General features: G+C 35.9%; 2 protein-coding genes across 4 annotated transcripts in view; one reads left to right on the top strand and one right to left on the bottom strand.

The window, feature by feature from the left end:
• The window catches only part of LRRN3 (leucine rich repeat neuronal 3), a 40336-nt gene extending 33579 nt beyond the window's left edge, over window positions 1-6757 (top strand). The window contains exon 2 of the mRNA XM_055420856.2: window positions 3721-6757. Within this exon, the coding sequence (XP_055276831.2) occupies window positions 4080-6206 (2127 nt within the window). The 5' untranslated portion in view covers window positions 3721-4079 and the 3' untranslated portion in view covers window positions 6207-6757. The remainder of the gene's footprint in view (window positions 1-3720) is intronic.
• IMMP2L (inner mitochondrial membrane peptidase subunit 2) overlaps window positions 1-26715 on the bottom strand; it is a 1017589-nt gene that overhangs the window by 526209 nt on the left and 464665 nt on the right. The window lies entirely within an intron of this gene.

Raw genomic sequence — 26715 nt, 5'->3', positions numbered from 1 at the left:
TACTAACAAACTGCAGGTTCATAATTTGTACTGCCAAGTGTATTTTTAAAATGAAGCAAAAGCATTGACTGGCAGATTCATGTATTAACATTTGTGCTCTTGATAGTCATATTTCTCACTGTAATGTGTTGGGATTTAGGTCTTGTCCTTGTGAGTCTGGATAGTGTGAATCACACCCTGCTCACTATTAGTAAATTGATAATATTAATATTCTAAATTTGAAAAGCTGAAGACAAAGGTAATGCCAGCCCAACCTGAGAAATAAATCACTGCACTACCTTTATCAATATGATTTCATCACATGTTTACATGTGTAGGCAACATGCCTTACTAGAAAGAGCTGCAGGCCTAAAGATAAAGCCTGGGTTCTAATCCACCTCAATTATTAGCTGTGTGATTCCAGGCAGATAGATTGTCAATACCCTTGTCCAAACAAAAACAAAAACAAAACAGTGATTAAAATACCCCTGCAATCTGTTTCAAGGTCATTATTAACAAAATAAACAATGGATATCAGTTCAGTTCAGTTCAGTTCAGTCGCTCAGTCGTGTCCGACTCTCCGCGACCCCATGAATCACAGCACGCCAGGCCTCCCTGTCCATCACCAACTCCCTGAGTTCACTCAAACTCATATCCACAGAGTCGGTGATACCATCCAGCCATCTCATTCTCGGTCGTCCCTTTCTCCTCCCGCCCCCAACCTTTCCCAGCATCAGAGTCTTTTCCAGTGAGTCAACTCGTCGCATGAGGTGGCCAAAGGTCTTTGAAAATGGCAAAGCACTAATATGTAAGATGTTATTACTGCCTTACTATCCTGCAAACAATCCATGCCAAACAATCCATTAGTGAAAGTATCATCATCATTTCCAAAGACATGAGAAAAAAATCAATATTACAATAAAGGCAAATTTTACATATCCTCTGTTGAACTTCCCATACTGACAATTTCTTCCTACAGACCTGGAAAAATAAAACTCAAATGTGTTCACTACTTTTAGAACTCTCCTTATTTTCAAAAGCTTACAGAATAAATGTAGTTCAGAATAAATGTAGTTCAGATTTGGTTGGTTTTGGCATATGACTATGCCAAAATGATGAAATGAGGTCAGAAAAGAGATTCTAATTAAAGGTAAATATAAATTTAAGAAAACACAAGAATTTTAAAACAAAAAATGGCATTAGGTTAATATCCCCCCCAAAAGAATGTTTTACCTTTAACATTTCTAACCCTCTAGTTAACATAAAGGAGAATATAGGTTTCTCTTTGCTAGAGAAACTGGATCTAACCAATTAATTGGCCGAAATTATGATTGCTCAGTTCGCAACTGAGTTATTAACATTTGTGGCAACACACTGAAATATCTTTTATACTTTGTACCTAGGCTTTTTCTTCATTTTGAAAATAGAGATGCAATAGCTTTCTATTTCAAATTCTATCCTGGTACCTCTCCCTTTTTACTTGTGTCACCCTTGAAAGACTGAAAACTTATGAAGGGAAGAAATCATATCTAAATCATCCCTTTATCCTCCAACTATTAACCCAAACTGGCACATAATAGGTGTTCATTAAATTTAGACTGAATAAATTAAGGAATAAACTAAGATATAATATTAGATGACTTTTCTTTAAAATCTAGCTCTTTTGTATTACATTAAAATTTAAACCTTGAATTTTAGCAATAAAGGTAACACATATTCTGTATAGTAGATTTATATGCATTAAACCAGCTAGATTTGAAATTAGGAAACTAAACCAAGCTGCTTAAATTGTATATAGAAAGATGAATATATATATATATATTTATTAATGTAATTCATTTATCAGTTCACTGAAAACCTTTCTTGAGCATCTACTGTGTTCTAATCATCATGCCCAGGAGCTGGGGTTGCAAAATCAGGCAGAGCTCAGGCATGCAAGGAAGTGAGTGTCTGATGAGGGAGAAAATCAACTAAAAATTCTAACAGAGATGTGTGCTGGGGCCCTGGAACCACCCTGCACTAGCAGGAAGCTAGGCACAACTTGGGGGGAGGAGTTATATGGAAGGCTTCCTAGAGAGGTGATGCTTGAACTGAAGATTGACAAAACAGCAAGAATTAACTTAAAACAAAGAAACAGGCAATCCAGGCAGAGAGAAGTTACGGCATCTACAGTTCCATAGGTAGAGAGAAGGCTGCATGCAGGAGAATGGCAGAAGATGACAAGAAACGCAGAGAAAAAGAGGAGGGACCCCAGATCATGGAAGTCTAAGGAAGAAGCAGCTGTATTACATTCTTTCAAGGGGCTTGAAAGTGAAAGTGAAGTCACTCGGTCGTGTCCAACTCTTTGCGACCCCATGGACTGCAGCCTAGCCTACTTAAAACAGATTAAGAGTAATAATATCTGAACATTATTTTATAGAAAAAGGAATTCTGATCATTAAATAGGTGAAGTAATTTTAAAAAAAGATACTTAATTCAGGATAACTTAGTAGTTATCTGGACGTCATGATCCAGTTTTATCAGATGTCTTAGTAGATAAGAGGAGGATAAGATGTGACTTCGAAATGTAAATTTTTCACAAGTTTTAAAACAAAGGAATTTTTTAAATTAAATAAAAAAGTTTTATCTCTGTGTGGAAGCTATATCTCCAAATATATTTATCTCTGTCACTGAAATACCCATGTTAGAGTCAGTCAGCAATGCCATTATGAATGTCAATACTGGGCAGAGATAAAAGAACAGTATTCACAGATTGATTATTCAGCAGAATTACTCCTGGTAGGCACAAGTCTCAGAATGAACAGGGCAGCCATGCTCCAGCTGTCCTGTACATTTGTAGGCAGAACTCACCAGCAGTCTAACAGGTGGAGTGAACATCTGAAAGTTGTGGGGTATTTTATAATATAGCACATATCAAAATTTCAACTTGGCTTTGCAGTTGCTTATTATTACAACGAAGACATCAGTAACCATTTAAAAGAAGGTAGAGCTAAGTGTCCGTTTTACTGATGTGATAAAACTACTTTTTCATTGTTGTAACTAATGGAATGTAAGTTATTTTCAGGGGATAATAAAACAGTCTAACATTAATCTGAATTTCAGCTAAGCATGACAATATACAAGTGCATCTACAGCAAGTTAGACAATCTTTTCCAAAGACTATAAAATTCAGTCACTTCATACAAAGGAGACTTTGGAAAGAAGTATGAATGAAAATGGAACATTCAGCTAAATACCACAATTTCTACATCATTTTATAATTTTGTTTCTAAATGTCCTCTCCTGGAAACCTGAGGAATCACAGACTAACTCATTTGATTTTTAACTGAACAGCATTATTTATTTATTATTTATTTATAACCTTTATTTTTGCCTTTCAAGAGAAAATAAAAAAGCCATCACTGAAACATTTTCTACACCCCCCAACCATAATTGTCAAATAGAACAACAAATAATACCTTGTAATAACAAGCAATAAAACAAGCAAAGATTTGAAAACCAGAGAAAAATCCTTTATGTTTAATGTAACTTAAGTCTTCTAAAGATACATTTTCTCAGCCTGTCCAATGTCTGGGCCAATTACTATTAAGGGCAGTCATAACAGGGAATAAAGTCATCAAAACATATTGAATTAACTGTAAAGTAAGACTATTATATATAAGAATCATAATTAGTTAATGGGTATTATATTTTTTCCTTTGGACTAATTATTTTTCTTTTTTCTTTTATATTTTATTATAGTTAGCATCATGCTGCTATTCCTGCAAGTACTGAACAAGCATGGGATGTGAACATTATACTCCTAAATAAATGAATTGCCTAATTTCCTGTGACCATCTACACATACTCCATCTTCAAAAGTTATATCCATATTCTATCATAAAGGAGATAGAAGCCTGTTCTCCAATATGCATGGCATTTCTGGACAATGCAACTGTGGCACTGGCACTGATTTCCATGAAGAAAATCTTTGCCGTTCTCTGGCATTCATCATTTGACAAAAGCAACTATTTTTTTTATCAATCAGCTCTTACTGATCTTACTAGCAGTGACCGTGGAATCCTTAAGGGCCCATTAAATTTCTGAAGAAGAAAGCTAAGATGAAGGACCTGCCACTGCAAATTCATGTGCTACTTGGCCTAGCTATCACTACCCTAGTACAAGCTGTAGATAAAAAAGCAGATTGCCCACAGTTATGTACATGTGAAATCCGGCCCTGGTTTACACCTCGATCCATTTATATGGAGGCATCTACAGTGGATTGTAATGATTTAGGTCTTTCAAATTTCCCAGCCAGACTGCCTGCTGACACACAAATTCTGCTACTACAGACTAACAATATTGCAAAAATTGAATATTCCATAGACTTTCCAGTAAACCTTACTGGCCTGGATTTATCTCAAAACAATTTATCTTCAGTCACCAACATTAATGTAAAAAAGATGCCTCAGCTTCTTTCTGTATACCTAGAAGAAAACAAACTTACTGAGCTGCCTGAAAAATGTCTGTCTGGACTAAGCAACTTACAAGAACTCTATATTAATCACAACTTGCTTTCTACAATTTCACCAGGAGCCTTTATTGGCCTACATAATCTTCTTCGACTTCATCTCAATTCAAACAGATTGCAGATGATCAACAGTAAGTGGTTTGAGGCTCTTCCCAATCTGGAGATTCTGATGATTGGGGAAAATCCAATCATCAGAATCAAAGATATGAACTTTAAGCCTCTTATCAATCTTCGAAGCCTGGTTATAGCTGGTATAAACCTCACAGAAATACCAGATAACGCCTTGGTTGGACTTGAAAACTTAGAAAGCATCTCTTTTTATGACAACAGGCTTATTAAAGTGCCCAATGTTGCTCTTCAAAAAGCAGTTAACCTCAAATTTTTGGATCTAAATAAAAATCCCATTAACAGAATACGGAGGGGAGATTTTAGCAATATGCTACACTTAAAAGAGTTGGGAATAAACAATATGCCTGAGCTGATTTCCATCGACAGTCTTGCTGTGGATAACTTACCAGATTTAAGAAAAATAGAAGCTACTAACAACCCGAGGTTGTCTTACATTCACCCAAATGCATTTTTCCGGCTGCCCAAGCTGGAATCACTTATGCTTAACAGCAATGCCCTTAGTGCCCTGTACCAGGGTACAGTTGAATCTCTGCCAAACCTCAAGGAAATCAGCATACACAGCAATCCTATCAGGTGTGACTGTGTCATCCGTTGGATTAATATGAACAAAACCAACATTCGATTTATGGAGCCAGAGTCACTGTTTTGTGTGGACCCGCCTGAATTCCAAGGCCAGAATGTGCGGCAGGTGCATTTTAGGGAAATGATGGAAATCTGTCTCCCTCTTATAGCTCCTGAGAGTTTTCCTTCCAGTCTGGATTTAGAAGCTGGGAGTTATGTTTCCTTACACTGTAGAGCTACTGCAGAGCCGCAGCCTGAAATCTACTGGATAACACCTTCTGGTAAAAAACTCTTGCCTAATACTCTAACAAATAAGTTCTATGTCCATTCTGAAGGCACACTTGACATAAGTGGCATCACCCCAGCAGAAGGGGGTTTGTATACTTGCATAGCAACTAACCTGGTGGGTGCTGACTTGAAGTCTATTATGATCAAAGTGGATGGCTCTCTTCCCCAGGATAACAATGGGTCCTTGAATATTAAAATAAAAGATGTTCAGGCCAATTCAGTTCTGGTGTCTTGGAAAGCAAGTTCTAAAATTCTCAAATCCAGTATTAAGTGGACAGCCTTTGTCAAGGCTGAGAATTCCCATGCTGCCCAAAGTGCACGAATACCATCTGATGTCAAGGTGTATAATCTTACTCATCTGAATCCAGCAACTGAGTATAAGATTTGTATTGATATCCCCACCATCTATCAAAAAAGCAGAAAACAATGTGTAAATGTCACCACAAAAGGTTTGGACCCTGATCAAAAAGAGTATGAAAAGAATAACACCACAGCATTTATGGCTTGCCTTGGAGGCTCTCTGGGGATTATTGGTGTGATATGTCTTTTCAGCTTTTTCTCTCAAGAAGTCAACTGTGATGGTGGACATAACTATGTAAGGAATTACTTACAGAAACCAACCTTTGCATTCAGTGAGCTTTATCCTCCTCTGATCAACCTCTGGGAAACAGGCAAAGAAAAAGGTACAGCACTGGAAGTAAAAGCAACTGTTATAGGTGTGCCAACTAACATGTCCTAAAAACAACCAACTAAATCTACTTCAAGGAAAAACTCAAGACTGTGGTTGTACTTTAAAAAAAAAAAAAAGGCAGAGAAATATTACTTTGTAGAAAGACGTTTAAGCTTCACCAGTGCTGCTCCTGACCAATGGACATATGTACAAGTTCGGCATTTTAATTAACTGGCTTCAAAGGGTACTGTGGCAACCAAATAAAATAAATCCATTTTCTAGAACTTTCATGTAACTTTTCTGTCTGGACTACAGTTAAAGTGGACAAAAACATTTCTGTATTTTTTTTAAGTATATAAGAGTAGTTGAACTGAGCAATACCTCCTCCTGTGTTGTATTACACATATTAGCCACGAGTTTTTGCAGTGACCCGATAAACTTGAATTGACACGTGGTGTAATAAAATGGACAAATTCTGTAGAGTAGACACAGTGAGTATGTGGACCTCTTTTATAAGGAAAAATACATTTTGGATTAAATCAGTTGCTTTTGTCTTGTTTTTGTTTCTAAATAAAGAATAATTTCTGGGAAATATCATCTGACCAGATATTTAAATGACAGTGTTTTCGAAAGTGTTTTTCTATAATGAAATTTGGAAGGCCAAGAGTAAGACACTTTTACTGGGTGTAACTACATATTTATAATGCACAAAAATGGATCTTGGAAGGCACTTTATCAATATTGAACAGCAATAATAATACTGTACTTAACCCTTTATTGACAAAAACAAATCCTCTAGGAAATTATGTATTCACTTAAAGATTTTCTTAAAAAGAAGCTTTTGGAGTAGATTTAATTATTAGGTTCACGTAATATAAACCCAATATTTAAGGAACTGAAAGTCTTATTTTAACAATTGGCAGTAACTCAATATTAGGCTGCTTGGTTTGTATACAATATCACCAAATCTCAGTAGGACTTACCTAGGTGTAATTTTCAAACTTGTTGTGATTGTAAACAGTTAATGACAGTTAATTACACTGCAATAACAAGCAAATAATCTAATACTCTTCTATATGGCAAATACAGCAAGAAAACAATATATTCTATATGACTCCCAAGGAAGGAGGTTTATATAATTGTGTAAGAACTTACCCAGTTGGTATGGACTTAAAGATAGTTATGATCAAAGGGGATGGTTCTTTATCCTAGGATAACAATAGATTTTAGAATTTTAGGAGACTACAATTTTTTGAGACTGGAATTTTTAAATTTTATCTTAAGATATACAGAATTTATAGTATAAGAAATTCCAGAGTCAAACAGAAATTTAAGAGGACTGTTTTACTAATTAAAAGATTCTGAGATTAATTTAGAATAAAAGAAAAAAAAGTGCAGTTCTCTATGACTGTATTTAAGGCACCTAAAGGAATGCAGGTTAAAAAACTGACAATCATTGAAATACTAATATTTATAATTTAGAATGTTATACAAAAAATACAAGAATTATACCTGGAAAAAACTACCAAGATTTTTTCAGGCTTTAGTCATATTTACAAACAAAAATCCATAGTTTTACTCAAAAATGTATTTACGTACAAATAAAACATCCTGAAATTATTTTAAAAAAAAAACCCAACAGTAATAAGCCTTACTTTCTACATGGAAATTTCTTATCTCTACAAGACTTCCTTGTTAATTGCTACTTTAACTGTTTATAATCAATTGCTTAATTGTTCTTATAGAAGCTTCCTTCCTATTACCAACATGTCACTGGCCTGTAAACATTTCTAGCACTGAAGTCATATCAACTTATTTGTTAATACTAGACATTTGCTTTTGTGATAGCACTAACAGTTTCTAATTAAATCCAAGCTGTTAATGCAATGCTTGAAAGTAACTGTTATGAATTCTTTAATATAAAAGGACAAACTGTGTCAATTTTACCACAAAAAAAAATATGAAACTTGCTAATTCAGTGTGTTTCCCAAACACAAATTTTACAACCTGATGAATCACTATCACAGAGAGGCTGACATTAGAATTTCTCAGCAAGACACGCTCATATATCACAAGAGGTTTCATCACCATGGACAGAGCTTTTTAAGAGCCAGGCTATTTATCAAAAATACAGGAGCTGAAATATGACCTGATAGGATGCAGGTATTGTATAGGTCAGCAAGAACTTGCTTAGGTACCTTGTATGTGTCTATCTGCATGAAGAACTATAACAAACATATGGGGAAGCTGAGAATCCATTTCAAGCTACATTTTTCTTAGAGAAATTGCAGTAAACACACAGAAATGAAGTATTTCTGTTACAACTGAATAAAGACAGGTGCTCAAAGCAAATCATGATCCTATTTCCTTGCTCAAATTTTAATCTAAATTTCCAGTGAGGGGGGGAAAAAAGACATTTGCTTCAACAACAGAATGGCATTTCATACTCTCTATGTTACCTCCTAAAATTCACATAAAATTAACTAAGCACTGCATAGAGTACTCAATGCATGTAACTTCCAATTTGGTGATACCATATGAATACAATGAAAATTTTGCCTATAATACATAAATCTCCAAAGTTTATATCTCTATGGATGACAAATGGCCCCCTCACTTGGCATAAAGGAAAACATTCAAAAAAAATTTATAAATTTCACTACAAAATAAATCCCAATTTTTGGAAAAAAAGAATGCCTAGTTGAATACAAAACTGCATACAAACAATGTGGTGTAAAATGTGTAACTGTCAACAAAGCCATGTAACAATATGTGACATATGACCAGTCATATGTGACCATTTTGTTTAGCAAGAAATGAAATAGATTTATGATACATATATCAGTCCTTTAATACTTATCACAGTACTTAAATTTTATTCTAATTAGATTTTAAAAATTAAAATTACATAACTGTAAGCATAATTTTAAAATTATAATTCCTTAGATTATTAATTTAAATTTATTTTCTTTTGTTTATATTCAATATATATGTATTGTATGGCTATTAGTACTGGAAAAATAGAAGTGAACAGGACAAATTCACCACCGTTAAATGACTCCTATTTGACTGGACTACATTATGACAATGTATCACTGCTTTCAAAAATACATGTTAACTGTTACCTAGTGGAGACCCAGTTTCAATCCACACCTTCACAGAATGGTTATATTCAGAAAATCAATTTTCTTTCATTTGGTCTAAAATGTTTTATTTATCACATGTTGATATAGGAACTTAATTCTATTATTGCTCTTACTACACACACACACTAGCCTAACACCATCCTCAGACTAGTTAACATCAAGATGCCTGTCTACTTACCATAAATTATTTCAAAGCACAGAAATAGATAGCTATTATATTTCCCCTATTCTCAACATAGATTGATTGCCCAAGAAATATGAGGAAATTAAATTCAAGAAGGTAAATCTACCACTGCCAAAATGTTTATGTATTTTATCATAAGTTGATAAGGAATATCAACTTACTCTATCCACTCTTATAAAATGTTACAACAGCTATGAATAGCAATTTCATAGGTTAGCCTTTTACATGAAAAATTAGAAGTGATAGGTGAGTAAACAATAAAACAGACAAAACAACTAAAATTATATATCTCCTAAAAAAATGTTCTCACAGCGATCACAAGTAGCTGAAAAGAATTCTCATTGTATATGTAACTATCAAGAACATCTTTAGGTTCACTACAATGCTGACTTTCTAAGAGATGGGGAATTATTAATAGTAATTATATTGTGGCTACATGTTCTTTGATTCATTCTCTGTCTTTCTGTATTTCTGTAACTTGCCAAAACAAATTCCAGCAAATGAGTAAAAAGTGTTTTCTTTTTTTTTTTCTAAAAAATATGGTTATCACAGGCAATTTAGAATATCAAACACCCAAAATGGTCATTTGGGAAAAAATCTAAACAGAAAGACTAAAATGATTTTCTCTTTAAATGTTAGTATTTTCACCCTTAGTTTTTCAATCTTTAATTATTATAATATTATTTTACCCCGACAGATGAATTGTTAATTAGGCTGTTGCTTAGGAGCATGGCAGTATTATACTGGAAAGAAATAGCCATGAATCAAAATCAAAAACAGCCTAGAATCAAAATGCTATAATCAGTATCATAGAGGTCTGGAAAAAATAAAGAATCTGACTCTAATTTCAATGCAACAGTGACTACTTCTCTGTGTTAATTTGAAAAGTGAGAACTTTATCTATTGTTAAGGATGACCACCAACTTGATTTATATTATTTCTCAGAGGCAAGGGAAAAATAAAACACTGTTCATCCACAGAAATACAGTGGAAAAATCTGAGTTAATTTTTATTGCCATGGTACATATATTCACTAAAGTATCCAAAATTAAAATACAAATTTTAATTCCAATTAAAATAGTAAAGTATTAAAATACTTTAAATTCCAATAAGTATTAAAATACAAACATTAAAGAATAATAGTCTATTAAAACATAGATTATTACCAAAATCTGGCCTAAACATTCCATTAATGATATAGCAATGGTCCTCTTGAATTGACTAGGAAGCATTCAGCATTCTCAAGTGAGAAGACACATGAAATTTGAAACACATGAAAAGGACACATTTCCTTTTTATTCCTACTGAACATAGACAAACCCATATAGACATAAATTTACTTACACTAGATCAGTTACACATACATCAGAGTACGCTTAGCTTATCTTCCAAAAAAGCCATATGGTCAATATCAAATAAGGGGTTAGGTATATCACAGATACATTGATACAGCTTCACTTAAAAGTAAAGTGAGGTATTTAAGTAAGTAATGACTTAAGAACAAGTTTATCACATATACTTTAATACTAGCGTAACGTGGTCCAGAACAACAAAGTATAAAATAATAAATTGTGGCTGACCTCAGCAAGTCTTTCAGAAGGATGAATTGTTATGGCATTTGAAGTTTTCATAGTGCTTAGTGTGTATATCTTTTCTAATTCTGATTTATCTTCAAGAAACTAATGGAATTCTGTGACCATTTTATGAAAAATCCAGCTTCTCACTAAAAGATATGGTTCAGGCTCTGAAGGTGTTGATTCAACATTCAGTTGTGATATTCATTTACAATGTTTACCAGTCTCTGGAACAAACAATGGAGTAAACCTTGGACGTAAATTGACCCTCCTAATCCTAGAATAGAGAGAATCAGATAGTAATCAAATAACCTCCCTGTCATCAGTGCTAACAGATTCAAGGTTGATAAAGACAAATAGTTCCTAAACCGACAGAGGTGTCATTATTACAGGAATATGATCAAAGAGTTTACCTTACCTGCAGGTCAAGAAGCAACGGTTAGAACCAGACATGGAATAACAACCTGGACCAAATTGGCAAAGGAGTACGTCAAGGTTGTATACTGTCACCAGGCTTATTTACCTTATATGCAGAGTACATCATGCAAAATGCTGGGCTGGATGAAGCACAAGCTGGAATCAAGATTGTCAGGAGAAATACCAATAATTCAGATATGCAGATGTTACCACCCTTACGGCAGAAAGTGAAGAACTAAAGAGCCTCTTGATGAAAGTGAAAGAGGAGAGTGAAAAGGCTGGCTTAAAACTGAACAGTCAAAAAATGAAGATCGTGGCAACTGATCCCATCACTTCATGGCAAATAGATGGGGAAACAAGAGAAATAGTGACAGACTTTATTTACTTGGGCTCAAAAATCACTGCAGATGGTGACTGCAATCATGAAATTAAAAGATTTTGATCCTTGGAAGAAAAACTATGACCAACCTAGACAGCAATTAAAAAGCAGAGACATTACTTAGCAAAGGTCCATATAGTCAAATTATAGTTTTTCTAGTAGTCATGTATGGATGTAAGAGTTGGACCGTAAAGTAAGGTGAGCACCAAACAATTGATGCTTTTGAACTGTGGTGATGGAAAAGACTTGAGAGTCTCTTCAACTGCAAGGAGATCCAACCTTACATCCTAAAGTAAATCAGTCCTGAATATTCATTGGATGGACTGATGCTGAAGCTGAAACTCCAATACTTTGGCCACCTGATGTGAAGAACTGACTCAATGGAAAAGACCCTGATACTGGGAAAGATTGAAGGCAAGAGAAGGGGATGACAGAGGATGAGGTGTTTGAATGGTATCACCGACTCAATGGACGTGAGTTTGAGCAAGTTCCGGGAGTTGGTAATGGCAGGAAAGCCTGACCTGCTGCAGTCCATGGGATCACAAAGAGTCAGACACGACTGAGTGACTGAACTGACTGATGTTCAAAGATACCAAAAGAGTTCTTCAAAAGAATACTATATAACACTGAAGTTTACTATCAAAACTGGGATTAAAGACAGATATCTCTGGTAAACATCCCTTTAATAATGATTACAGAGAGGAGTCACATGTTTAAGAAAAGAACCAAAAATCATGTCTAGAAATAACTTTTTAAGGTTTCTGGAATTCCCATCCCTGTTTCTTAGGTAGTTGCCAAACAAACCAACATTCATATATTGATACGATTTTCATATTAAATTCCTTATTTTATTAGAGTTCAGAAAACATATTTATATATAAAATGTATTAATTTATATGATTATGTAATTCTAACTAACCAACCCAAACCCGTGAGTATAAAAATAAGAACTCTTCAATAGAGAAAAGAATCCACCTGCAATGCAGGAGAAATGTGTTCAGTCCCTGGATTGGGAAAATCCCCTGGAGAAAGGAAAGGCTACCCACTCCAGTATTCTGGCCTGGAAATTCCATGGACTTTATAGTCCATGGTGTCACAGAGTTGGACACGACTGAGCAACTTTCACTTCACTTCACTCAATAGAGAAAAGACTAAACATAGGACAAAAATCATCTATTTCTTTCTTCTATCAAAATCCTTATATGCATGCATTCATAGAGATTTAATAGTTGCATTGAAAAATTCAGTTACATCAAAAACAACTGTGTCAGGGTAAGGGAAGTTAGGTTTTTCAAACAACAGATTATGTGCGAAATCACAATGTGATGCTTGAAAGATTTTCCTGGCAGCTTTAATGTATACAACTAATGGGAATATCATTAATAACGTTATTGCATTTGAACAGGTATACATTCATAGCTCCTTGAGTAGCAAGATAAAAACTAGATAGGAATACCAGTTACTGAATGGTGAATATGTACCAGACTAAAACTGTGCCACAGTCATGATAAATCCACTCTGGATCTAAAGGAGAAGCGGTGTGGGGATAAGGAACATTTACCATCTGTCTATGTATCATGCATACTGACAGATGTATAGGCTCACTCTCCTGCGGTGTCTCCACATTTACGTTCCTCTGTCTCTCTCTCACACACACATACATTTACATTAATTCAATTTCATGAAATACTTGTGGGTTCAGTGCTAACACTCCCACTTTATAAATCATTCTCAGAGAAGTAATTTTCTTTCCCAAAATAATAACAATATAGACCAGAAAAAAATAGACAAAAGACACAATATCATGTGAAGGAGTAACAGTCAGATACTTTTCTGGCATGCCATAACCCACAAAAGTAACTAAAAGGTGGTATTTTGAGGAGGGACTAAATATCAATAGTATACCAGATTCATTAATTGTACTTATCATCTAACTGTCTCTATAAATATATTCATTTTCATAGTCCTATCTCAGTTTTGCATGAGCAACTGGTGTAAAGGACTCCAGTTTGCCAACTGTGTTACTGCTTGCCAAAGATAGACTGGTTCATCAACCACACATACACAAACAAAACCCAAAGACCTGTATATATTCTTATAAAATAAACTATTAAATCAGCATATTCACTAAGTACTCACTACTGCAAGATATTTCTGTGACTTTTGTTGTTGCTTATTTTATTGCTAAGTCATGTCCTACTCTTTTGTGACCCCATGAACTGCAGCCTGTCAGGCTCCCCTGTCCATGGGATTTCCCAGACAAGAATACTAGAGTGCGTTGCCACTTCCTTCTCCAGGGGCTCTTCCCAAGCCTGGGATCAAACTCACATCTACTGCTTGGCAGGCGGAATCTTTACCACTGAGCCACCTGCAAAGCCTGAAAGGTACTTTAGGGAGTTATAAAAGACTTTTCTATAATCATTTCCATGCATCCATTCCATGATCCTATGTATAGTCCTCTTTTTCTATCCCATTACAGAAAAGTGCAGAACAGTCAGTTACCTGTGTTATCTGCTTTCTGACTCTAGCTTAGGTTTGTCATACAAGATAACTCAGATGACACCACACTTATGACAAAAAGTGGAGAAGAAATAAAGAGCCTCTTGATGAAAGTGAAAGAGGAGAGTGAAAAACTTGGCTTAAAGCTCAACATTCAGAAAACTAAGATCATGGCATCTGGTCCCATCACTTCATGGGAAATAGATGGGGAAACAGTGGAAACAGTGTCAGACTTTATTTTGGGGGGCTCCAAAATCACTGCAGATGGTGATTGCAGCCATGAAATTAAAAGACGCTTACTCCTTGGAAGGAAAGTTATGACCAACCTAGACAGCTTATTAAAAAGCAGAGACATTACTTTGTCAACAAAGGTCTGTCTATTCAGGCTATGGTTTTTCCAGTGGTCATGTATGGATGTGAGAGTTGGACTATAAAGAAAGCTGAGCACCAAAGAATTGATGATTTTGAACTATGGTGTTGGAGAAGACTCTTGAGAGTCCCTTGGACTGCAGGGAGACTAACCAGTCCATCCTAAAGGAGATCAGTCCTGGGTGTTCATCGGAAGGACTGATGTTGAATCTAAAGTTCCAATACTTTGGCCACCTGATGGGAAGAACTGACTCATTTGAAAAGACCCTGATGCTGGGAAAGATTGAGGACAGGAGGAGAAGGGGATGACAGAGAATGAGATGGTTGGATGACATCAATGATTCAATGGACATGGGTTTGGGCAGACTCCAGCAGTTGGTGTTGGATAGGGAGGCCTGGCGTGCTGTGCTTCATGGGGTCACAAAGAGTTGGACATGACTGAGCGACTGAACTGAACTGAACATGATAACTCTGACCTTGAAAGGAGGTACATATAGAATAAAGCTTAAGGGGGAAATCTTTTCAACTTTCTGACAACATGCCTACCTTCATGTATATTGATACCATAAACATCAGCAACTTAGGGGTTATAAGTAAATGGACTCTGACAGAGTTTAGATTTGCTGGACAACTTGTAGTCTATTACAAACCTCTGGTTCTGAGGAGCTCTAACATATGAATTGGGATTTATGAATTGGTTCTGAGGAGTTCTAATAAAGAATTTGTTCTAGGGGATTAAAAACTACTTAACAAAGATTAGGTAACATGGATTGTTTGTTGATAAATGGGGCAGCAAAAAATATTAAGCAAAAACTTGACACTATCAATTCTAACCATGAGATTAAAATCTTCAAATGTCCATTTATGAAGTGGATCTTCTGTATGTCCCAGTGGAAGAAATAAAGTGATTCATTATAACAAGTGAACTTTTGCATAGATTAGTGAGCTTCTTGGAATTAAATTAGCATGCAGATTTTATACGTGGAAAAGTATCTCAGAAATTTAATGAGTATGGGAGGAGGAGAAGGGGACAACAAAGAAAGAGATGGCTGGATGGCATCACCAACTCGATGGTCATGAGTTTGAGTGAACTCTGGGAATTGGTGATGGACAGGGAGGCCTGGCGTGCTGTGATTCATGGGGTCGCAAAGAGTCAGTCACGACTGAGTGCCTGAACTGAACTGAAGCTGAGCACCAAAGAATTGATGCTTTTGAACTGTGGTGCTGGAGAAGACTCTTGAGAATCCCTTGGACTGCAAGGAGGTCCAACCAGTCCATCCTAAAGGAGATCAGTCCTAGGTGTTCATTTGAAGGACTGATTCTAAAGCTGAAACTCCAATACTTTGGCCACCTCATGCGACGAGTTTACTCATTGGAAAAAACCCTGATGCTGGGAGGGATTGGAGGCAGGAGAAGAAGGGGATGACAGAGGATGAGATGGCTGGATGGCATCACCAACTCAATGGACGTGAGTTTGAGTAAACACCGGGAGTTGGTGATGGACAGGGAGGCCTAGCGTGCGGCAGTTCATGGTGTCGCAAAGAGTATGACACAATTGAGCGACTGAACTGAACTGAATTATGCTTGCAAATATATCAAAGTCACTATGCTAAACCATGTTCTCATTCTACAGATACTACTCCACTTTGATTTTTTTTAAACGAATCATTTGTATGTAAGAACTCCTTTGCTACTAAAACAATAGCAAACTTCCTAAATAGAGAAGGTGTGACCCATATTTTCATTCATAGATGAATCTAACCCATGCACTCTTCATTTATTGAGGATCTGCTATGTGCCAGACATGTTATTAGCTACTAGAGATGCAATATTGCCTATAATAGACAAATTCCCTGACATTATAAAACTTATAGTCTATAGGTTGGAGAAGGAAATGGCAACCTATTCCAGTTGGAGAATCCCAGGGACAGAGGAGCCTAGTAGACTTCCGTCTATGGGGTCGCACAGAGTCGGACATGACTGAAACAACTTAGCAACAGCCTATAGGTATATACCAACAAATGAATCTGGTAATTGCAACGTAGGTTAATAAAAATATGATAGGCATGGGGATAGCTTACACATACGTTGCTGTATGGATTATTATAAAGAAGGCAAGAAAGTGTTCTAACAACTAAAACTGTCTTTACACACTCTCCCAATTAAAGAGCGGAGGAATGTCAGGAACAGGCTAGGGACAGTGTAAAGATCAAAGTAGGCTGAGGATTTTTAATAGCAACAGCATGCTGAGTAGCTGGGAGAAAGTTCTAAGAAGGAAAAAAAGCTAGAGCTAGCTTCAAAAAGATAGATGAAGATATGGGTTAAAAAAAAAATCAAACCTTATTTGGTGCCAAACATGGTGGAAACTAATATTCCGGGGGGAAAAGCTTTGGCCAAATTCAAAACATCAGAAGTAATTTATAAATTTACAAATGTTAGTTTTGCATGTTTCACTCCTCTCTCCCTCTATATCAAAGCCACAGTTTCTCATCCAATGCCATTCTTGGTCCTCCACAGTTGGGAATATTGAGAGGATGTGGGAAATAAAAGAGAAAAGGAAACAGAGATACAGGAACACTCTCTGTACTACTCCTCCGTTCCGTCCGTTCCGTCGCTCAGTCGTGCCCGACTCTTTGCGACCCCGTGGACTGTAGCCTACCAGGCTTCTCCCTCCATGGGATTCTCCAGGCAAGAATACCGTTCCTTGGTTACCGGTTACCATTACCTTTCCTTCTCCAGGGGAATCTTCCTGACCCAGGGATCGAACCCGGGTCTTCCGCATTGGAGGCAGACGCTTTAACCTCTGAGCCACCTCCTCAGGTCTCCCTAATCTGAAACCATACATATACACACAGTGTCTCTCTCAAGACACAAGCACACACTTGTGTCAGGCACACACTATTCATGTTCAGAGTAAGTACAGTCCATTAGATGCAAGGTGTCCTATTTTCAGATATTAAAAAAATACACCTCTGAAATTGACAAAGGTTCAAAATGTTACTCCAGATCTCCACTGTTTCCCTAAAGAGCAAATAAATGAAAGACAGTTTTGTACACAGAAACCCATGTAATGCAAAATTAGGGTTTAGGGTTTATGTGTTTGAATTTAAGACCAATACTGTTCTATTTCCACGGTCAGTTGTATTTCTCAGAAATTTCATAGATAGGTTACATAGAGTTTAATAGGAATAAAAACAGATTTAGGAACACCAGGAAATAACAGTGGTCTCAGTTCAATGGATTATGTTTTCTACCATATCATACACAGTTCTAACTGGATCTCATAGATATCACTTTCCTCAGATTATAAAAAATAATTATTCTCTTATATGTTTCCAATTGAGACCTTGAAATCTAAATAACTTAAAGTAAGAAAGAGCATTGTAAGTAGAAATACTGACCTACATGAATTGGACACTCATTCTACAACTTAGCACTCTTAAGGAGAAAATTTTATGAAGATTGTCTAATACAGGTCTAATCTATATTACTATAAAAGTGAATTATGTCAATAAATTAAAGTTCAACCTTGAAGATGTACTTAAAATTTAAGAGGAGGTAAACATTAATAGACATAGACATAATAAATATAAAATATATGTGTTAGCATAAAATTTCAGAAATAGTTTTGCTATTAAATTTTCTCAAAAAGTTTTGGGGAACTGTGATACAAAGACTATGAAGTTAGTTACTTTTCAATTCTTAAATATCTTTTGTTTGGAAACTTTGTTGAAAGTTTTTAACCTGAAAACGAGGGGAATATTCCAAATACAAAATAAAATGGGTAAAAACACATCTACCCATACGTAAAAATTTTACGTATGGATATGCCCAGAAAGACTTCCACAACACTCTGAAGTGAGCTCCTAATTATGAAGAGGACACCAACTCACCATGGTGAAGGTGTCTGTTTCATTTCACTCTGGTATGGGTAACAGAGAAGAGCCACATAGCCTTTAAACAACATGATACTAAATAAGTTTAATGACAGAGTGATGTTTGTTTTATTGATAAGAGTAACTCTGCCCCAGTGCTAGCCTGTAGTAATCAGGCCAACTGTTTTTCAGTGTGAATACTCATGCTGGGTATCAATATGTATGTGGCTCAACACAAACTCTCATCTCATTCTGGAAAAAATAAGTCATTCAAGTTTCACTGAAATCAGAAAGTATGAAATACTAGAAACTTTATGAGATCAGTAGCCCCAGATGTTAGAACTAAAGTTACAATCTTAAATTTATGAAGACATCATAAACCTCTGATTACATATTTGTCAAGTACTTTTTAAGACAAAAGATATTTCCATGTGTATTATGAATTATATATATTATGTATATTCTAGCATTTGAATATATTATCCACAGCTACTCTAATGTTATAAAAATTATGCTAACCTACTTTGATGAATTATTGGTCCCAGCAATGGAGATATTAAATAAAATTATTATCAAATTTGCAAACCCACTGCATCTTTCCCCTGATCCAAAGTGAGCACAGTTAAACACCTGTGGGTTCCTGTCACAGTGGCAATGGATTTATCAATAAAGATTTTTTTGCTACAGTGGGAAAAACAACCCTATGATCTTTAAATAATCTGGTGTCAGAAAAGAGTTTTTCTATTAAACCACTCCTAAATATCTCCTTGATTTGAAATTCCAAACTTATCATGCGGCTGCTGCTGCTGCTGCTGCTAAGTCACTTCAGTCGTGTCCGACTCTGTGTGACCCCATAGACGGAAGCCCACCAGGCTCCCCCATCCCTGGGATTCTCCAGGCAAGAACACACATAATTTTATATTATTTTACCTTAATATGTTTTATTACAAAAGTAACATGTAGTTACTATATAAAATCAAAAAATTTCAGAAAATAAAGCCTTATTCTTCAGGTCTCCCTCTTACAAAAACCTGTCATTCTATTTTTCATGAAGTTTATAGTATCTCTGACTCTACTACCTTCACTTTTACTATAGACTAGAGGTGCCCAGACTGGAAAAGCGCCATGAACAACCTCCAGTTTCAGGATGAAAGATGACTTCACTGCTCACTCCATCATCTCCTCACCCAGCCCCCAAATCTCCCAATGATATGATAGACAGATGTTACCATCCTCCCTATATCACTCCCTTATATAGCAGCCTATACATTTTTGTCAAGCTTTAGGAGTAAAAACTTTTTTATGCTCAATTTCAACTGAGAAATCCCTTCTTTCTAGTTTTTAATCAGTTTTATTTTAGGAAGCAAAAAAGGAATGAATTTAATATATGTACTACAGGGCAGCCCTGCAAAGCTGATCATGCTATCGTGTCCCTATGTGTTCTTTGCTCCACACTGAAGAAGTCTATGTCCTTAAAGCTATTCAGGACACTCTCTAATGGAGATGATACAAGCTATTAAAGTCTCTCTTAAAATATAGTACCAGAAACAGAACATGACCAGCTAGGTGTCCTAAGCTCTCTTCATTTAGTTGGGGAGCAGTATTAACAAATTCCTGCATTAGTCTCAATTGAGAGCAGCACTGACTCTAGGTAGACAAGGGTCATCATTTCTGATGCCAAGTCTGGTAGTTAGCAACACCACCAATATACTATCACCAGCATTTAGTAAATGTGAAAGAGGAGAGTGAAAAGGTTGGCTTGAAGCTCAACATTCAGAAAACGAAGATCATTGCATCTGGGCCCATCACTTCATGGGAAATAGATGGGGAAACAGTGGAAACAGTGTCAGACTTCAGTTTTTTGGGCTCCAAAATCACTGTGGATGCTGATTGCAGCCATGAAATTAAAAGACGCTTACTCCTTGGAAGGAAAGTTATGACCAATCTTGATAGTATATTAAAAAGCAGAGACATTACTTTGCCAACCAAGGTCCATCTAGTCAAGGCTATGGTTTTTCCTGTGGTCATGTAGGGATGTGAGAGTTGGACTGTGAAGAAAGCTGATCACCGAAGAATTGATGCTTTTGAACTGTGGTGTTGGAGAAGACTCTTGAGAGTCCCTTGGACTGCAAGGAGATCCAACCAGTCCATTCTAAAGGAGATCAATCCTGGGTGTTCATTGGAAGGACTGATGCTAAAACTGAAACTCCAATACTTTGGCCATCTCATGCAACCAGTTGACTCACTGGAAAAGACTCTGATGCTTGGGAGGGATGGGGGGCGGGAGGAGACGGGGACTACCGAGAATGAGATGGCTGGATGGCATCACGGACTCGATGGACATGAGTTTGAGTGAACTCCGGGAGTTGGTGATGGACAGGGAGGCCTGGCGTGCTGTGATTCATGGGTCACAAAGAGTTGGACACGACTGAGCAACTTAACTGAACTGAACAGAACTGAATCCCTAGCAGACGTATAAACTAATGAACTCCTATAAGGAAGACACTATCAGCAGCCCAATTTTGTGTATAGGTAACAACATTTAGGTTTAGAAAATTCAAGTGACTTACCAAGTCTTTTCTAGTAAGTTTTAATGGGCAGTGGTGGGAGGGATTCAGTCTCCATGTAAAAGCAAACTGACAGATTGTTAGTTTGGTAACACCTACTGTAAACTTTGGAATTTATCATATAAACTGATATCATCTCTTAGATAAGAGTCACAAAGGAGGTAGTAAAATTGATTATTATGATAACTTAATTAACATCAGCAGTTATCATGTCAACTTAAAAACAGTCACAACCTAAAAGTTGAGAGTTGGTTGTTTTTTTTTTTGTTTTTTTTTTTGAGAGTTGTTTTATTCAGTGGAACTTTTAGGACTTTAAGCCTGGGAGACAGCAACTCAGGGGACCCTGAGAGAACTGTTCTGAGGAGGTGAGGGAAGAGAGTCAAGTTATTTAGAAGCTTGTAACAAAGGGCAAGTAGTCTGAGTATCAAAAGTGTTTTGTGAATTAAAGAAAACCAGATATCCCAAGTTAAGGAATTTAGCACTTTTCTATGTATAGGAAGATGCAGGCTCACTGAAATCATGCCTTTCATATATTCCTTTCACATGTATCTCAGCTGTCTGGGGCCAGCATCTTGTGTTTTTCACATCCTGTGTTCCTCCGTGCTCACCACAGGGAGTGGCTGCACCCTGGTGGCTGCCTCATCACTGGTACTGTTCTCCTTCATGGGTGCCCTTAGGGCTCAGGAAGTCTCATTTGGAGGGTGAAAATCACTGATGACTGTGACATCCTTGTTTACTGATAAGGCAGGAATACAGCATTTCTCAATCTTAAGAGCAGAAAATGAAGAATCTCTGTAGTTAGAAATAGTATTTCACTGATAGCATACTTTTAGAAGTAAAGCCTGACACAAACTAAGAAATTGAAAATATGAACAGAGCAAGTGTACCTCCTTGATGCCATGGTCATTAGAGAAACTGATAGAATTATAAGACTTTTAGTCACCACAAAAAAGACAATCCCCAGAAGAAAACTAATGAAAAGTATTCCGACACATCATTGTTATTTCACTGCTTAATTTACTTATAGTAATCTAACCCCATCATGAGTTAAGAGGATACTGAGGAAGAAATTATAGATGAGAATAAGTAAAGTTGTTTTTGTTTAGCTATTGACTTCTAAACTTGTTTTTAACTGTGTTCCATATTAAAGTAAATATAATACATTGTGACACACACATAAACAAAATGTAAGTTTCATGAAAAAAATTCTAACTGTGTAATTCAAACTCAGTATATTTTCTATTCTATTCTAGTTCTTTAATTAAAAAATTGCTAAATGATCTATTAATTGATTTTATTAACTACCAATTGGTTATAATTTGCAATTGGAAAAACATTAAAAACCTACTAGTACCCATGGTTAGAAATAAGTCATAAATCAAGAATTATCTATAGAATCGACATTTAGCTCCTCTTTTTATAGTTATTAGTTCAAAGTTTAATTTTGTTTCTTCAATTCAAGATAATAAGGGAAAAGAAGAGAGGGAAAGATGGCAACGGCAGCCATTGAAAGGTTGCTATGCGAAGGGATGGAGGAGGGAAGAGCAGGTTACGTATACACTGAGGCTCAAAAAACTTTAATAAGTTGCCCAAGGAAGGGTTGGGCTTAAAACCTGAACCAAAGTTTGTAATTTTTACATGGATTAGAGAATAGTCTACAGGAATATAGTTAATATTTCTAAAATGCATCTGTCTGATAATATTGTACCAAAAAAACTCTTAAAGGGCAGGAAAAAAATCTTAAAATAATTAAATCAGTATATTACCAGATAAACTTCGTATAGATTTCTAAAAAGAATGCATGCTGGTGGATTCCCTGGCTATCTGTGGGAATGTTTTCCTGAGTTCCATTCAAGGAGGAGAGGTACATTCATTTCCTAGGACTGCCACAAGAAAGTACCACACAGTCTTCTTCTCTTTGTCTATACCCAAATCTTCCAGTTTCTCTTATAAAGTATCATTCATTGGACTAATTTGATTACATCTGCAAAGACCTTATTTACATTTACAGGTACTGGGGTTAGGATTTAAATGTATCTTTTCTAGGGACACAATTCAATCCACTACAAGCAGACAGAAATGGATAAATCCAGGATGTGAACTAAGTAATTCTTGTCAAAATTTGAAAGTTGTAAAGATATAGGGGGTAGGTACAACTTTGAATGGCAACAGGGTATGAGTAAAACACTGTGAAACCTAATATTAGTTCTTTCATAACATTTATAGCAGTATGACAAACATGCAAACCAAAATAAAGTTCAATTAATTTTCAAGAAGGATTTATTCTATGTTCAATTTATATTAATTATCATGCTGAAAGAGCCATTTAGATGCCTTATTAAATTTTTTTTCTGTTTTAACTAAGGAATTTTTACAATCTTTGTATATTCAGTGGCTGATCATCCATTTCACCATTTCCTAATCATGGCCAAAAAAAAAAAAAGATGTTAAGCTAGAATTACAATTTTCCATCATGCAAAACAAAACTCATACAAAATACTGGCACGTAGCTTTATATACTTAGGAAGATGAATTTTTTTTTTTCCATTTCACACTTTCAGACCACATTGCTTAAAGTAAGAATAGGCAAATGTAATCAAGCTTGATAACCCAAGACATAGGCAAATGATAGGAAAAAAAAATTTGATTTGAGGAGTAAAGATATTAAATTACCACCTCAATGCTGTGAATAATAAAAGCACAGAGTCAAAAGCAGTTCAGTTTCTTAAGACCAAGAGGTATTTCAATAGCTTTCCCAAAGATCAGAAGTCAGTGTTGAAATTTTGTGAGAAATTTAATATGAATTTAATATGAATTTAATATGAATGAGTTAAGAAATTATACTTTTAAAAATCTCACTTTGAAATACAATTGGAAAACAGATGGATTCACTGCACCTTTGTATAAACCTACTTTAAAATACAAAAAATGTACTCCATTCATTCTTTTCAATATATTTGGTGAATAAGGATAATGTCATATTGCCTAGAGTAATCTTGATGCCTGTGTTCTGTTGGAGGAAACAAGATCCCTCTGGCTAAAGGTTTTCCTTTGCTTTTGTCTGTTCAGCGCTAGCACAAGTAGGGTGACAGTCTCATAAAGAAAATACCCAAAGGCACTCACTTTGCCCAGTGTCTTGGCATCTCTCCAGCACTGATACTTCATGCCCTACATTAACGGCTGGTGCCAGAGGACCAAAGAAAGATGGAAATAGTGAGCCTCTGTTTATTTGTGGTAGGTAGTTTTTATTACTTGGCAATATAATTCATTGTTCTTTATATAAATGCTAACCCATCTTAAATTTTAATAGTCATCCATAAACAAACAAATGATATCACTTGCTCCAAGTTAGGTGTAACTTATAGATGGAAAACCCTGCAAAGTGACTTGCGGTAAATTAAAATAGTCCAGAAGGAATAGTGGAACATAGCTAGAAAAAGATGAGAGATAACTTACTTGTAAAGCCCTTAAAGGCAAAAGACAACCGCCTGCATCTATGTTTTAGGGGGAAAAAAAAATCTTGAAAAGTTTTGATACATTCAAGTACCACTAATATAGCGGAACATACCATTCTGCTAAATACATTTTATCTGACATGATTTTAAAAATGGAACTCCATCGAAAACTTTATGTAAATTTCTATTTGGCTATTGTGAGGGGAAAAAAATGAATACGATGTTCATTTGATGTCAAGTATTTCATGAAAAGAAAGGATAAATCTGGTATTTTCATCTTTGTCCTATTTACATTGTACACTGAAGAAAATTTTTTTGGAACTGAGTTAATAAAAGGCTAAATTAAGACAGAATTTTAGTGCTCTGGGAACCTCAGCAGCACTATTACCCAGGGGCAAGAAGCCTAAATGATTCTATAAACAGGTAATAAACCATAACAATGACCAGAGACCGGGCTAGGTTGGTATTTCTTTGTTCACTGGTATTTACTAAGAAATTAAAATGCTAAAAGCTTCAGGATATACAAAGATGAACCAGATATGTACTTGCCCTGCAAGAGTTTAGAACAGTATCTATGGTGAGAAAAACTGTGCAGGAGGAAAGATAGGTAAGAAATACTACAGCAATTAAGTAGCTTCCAGATATATTTGGTGAAAATTCCAAGATAATAGTAATTAAACTGATCCTGATATGCAAGATAACCATCTCCCCTATCTGAAAACTTGTTCTTTTGTAACAGAAGACACATAAAATAGTGCCTGCTCTCTTTATAAAAATAGCAATAAATCTTCATTTTCTACAATACAAAAATAATTTTTCCTCTGAATTAAAGTATCCTATTTTAAGCTATGAAAAAAGAACACCTATTAAGATATATTTCACCTGCTGAAAAGGCTTCATCTCACAATTCCCCAGCAAAAGGAAAAACTAGATAATTCTTTTATCTGACAAGATGGCCTTATGCTATTGACACTATTACTTCAAAAACTGAATCTCTCATTTTATTTCTTCAGTAACCTTCCAGCTTCCTCTTGTCTCATCTACTAAACACCAGGTACTATTACAATTCAATTTCCTATTTTATGATTTTATGTAGTACAATGGGCTTCCCAGGTGGTATAGAGGTAAACAAGCTACCTGTCAAATATAAGAGACTCAAAGGACATGGATTTGATCCCTGGGTCAGGAAGATGCCCTGGAGTAGAAAATGGCAACCCACTCCAGTTTCCATGGAAAATCCCATAGACAGAGAAGCCTGGCAGGCTACAGTCCATGGTGTTGCAAAGAGTCAGACATAACTAAGCACACACACATGCAAGTACAATGAACAGGAATGAAGAAAAAAAAGAACAGAAAAAAGGAGAAATAAGAACAGAGCACATCAATGCTGAAAAAGTGAAACACAAGAGACCAAAAGGCAAGGTAAGAAAAAAGGCACCAAAAACAGGCAGAGTCGGAGGGAGAGAAAGAGACAGACTGAGACTTGGAACGTTGAGAGGACAAAGCCCTCTGTCCACTTGATGTGTTAGCCTATTTGCCCTAATTAAATGTTGGCTTTTCTCTGTTATCACCTGCTCTCTACTGCCCTTTAGAAAATTGGTTGGCAAAGGCAGATATGACACTAAGTGGCAATGACCAAAGGCTGATACGAACCTTTTGGAAAGGATCACATATTCCTCAGCCCATGTGGGTCAATATTAGATGCTTTCTGCTTGTACATGCAATCTACAGGGTTCTGAAATATAAACAAAATTCAAAGTCATAGCTGTGTTCCTTTCAAAGATACTACACTTCACTTAATATTATAGATTTGCTGTTGGACAAACAGAAACTTGGAACACAAATGATAAGAAAGCTAAAATACATATAATTAATTGGGCAGGGTTGAAATAAGTTAACAGGGGCAAGGCATTTTGGCCAGATGGCATTTTGCAATTTGGGAAATATCTGAACTTCTCACAAATGTTACAGGATGTGAGAACTAAAAATATTTCCATCTGCCTAAATTAAAGGAACTATTGCTCCTCATTCATGCCAATGATGATTCCACGCTGTTCTCCAAGTTACTAAGACTATTCAGCTGCTTGAGAAGAAAAAGTGTCTATTCTTCCCA

Source organism: Moschus berezovskii, chromosome 3 (genome assembly GCF_049115385.1).
Source record: "Moschus berezovskii isolate FMDL1 chromosome 3, NW_MosBer_1.0, whole genome shotgun sequence".
NCBI lineage: Eukaryota > Metazoa > Chordata > Mammalia > Artiodactyla > Moschidae > Moschus > Moschus berezovskii.
This window is presented reverse-complemented; position numbering and strand designations above follow the sequence as displayed.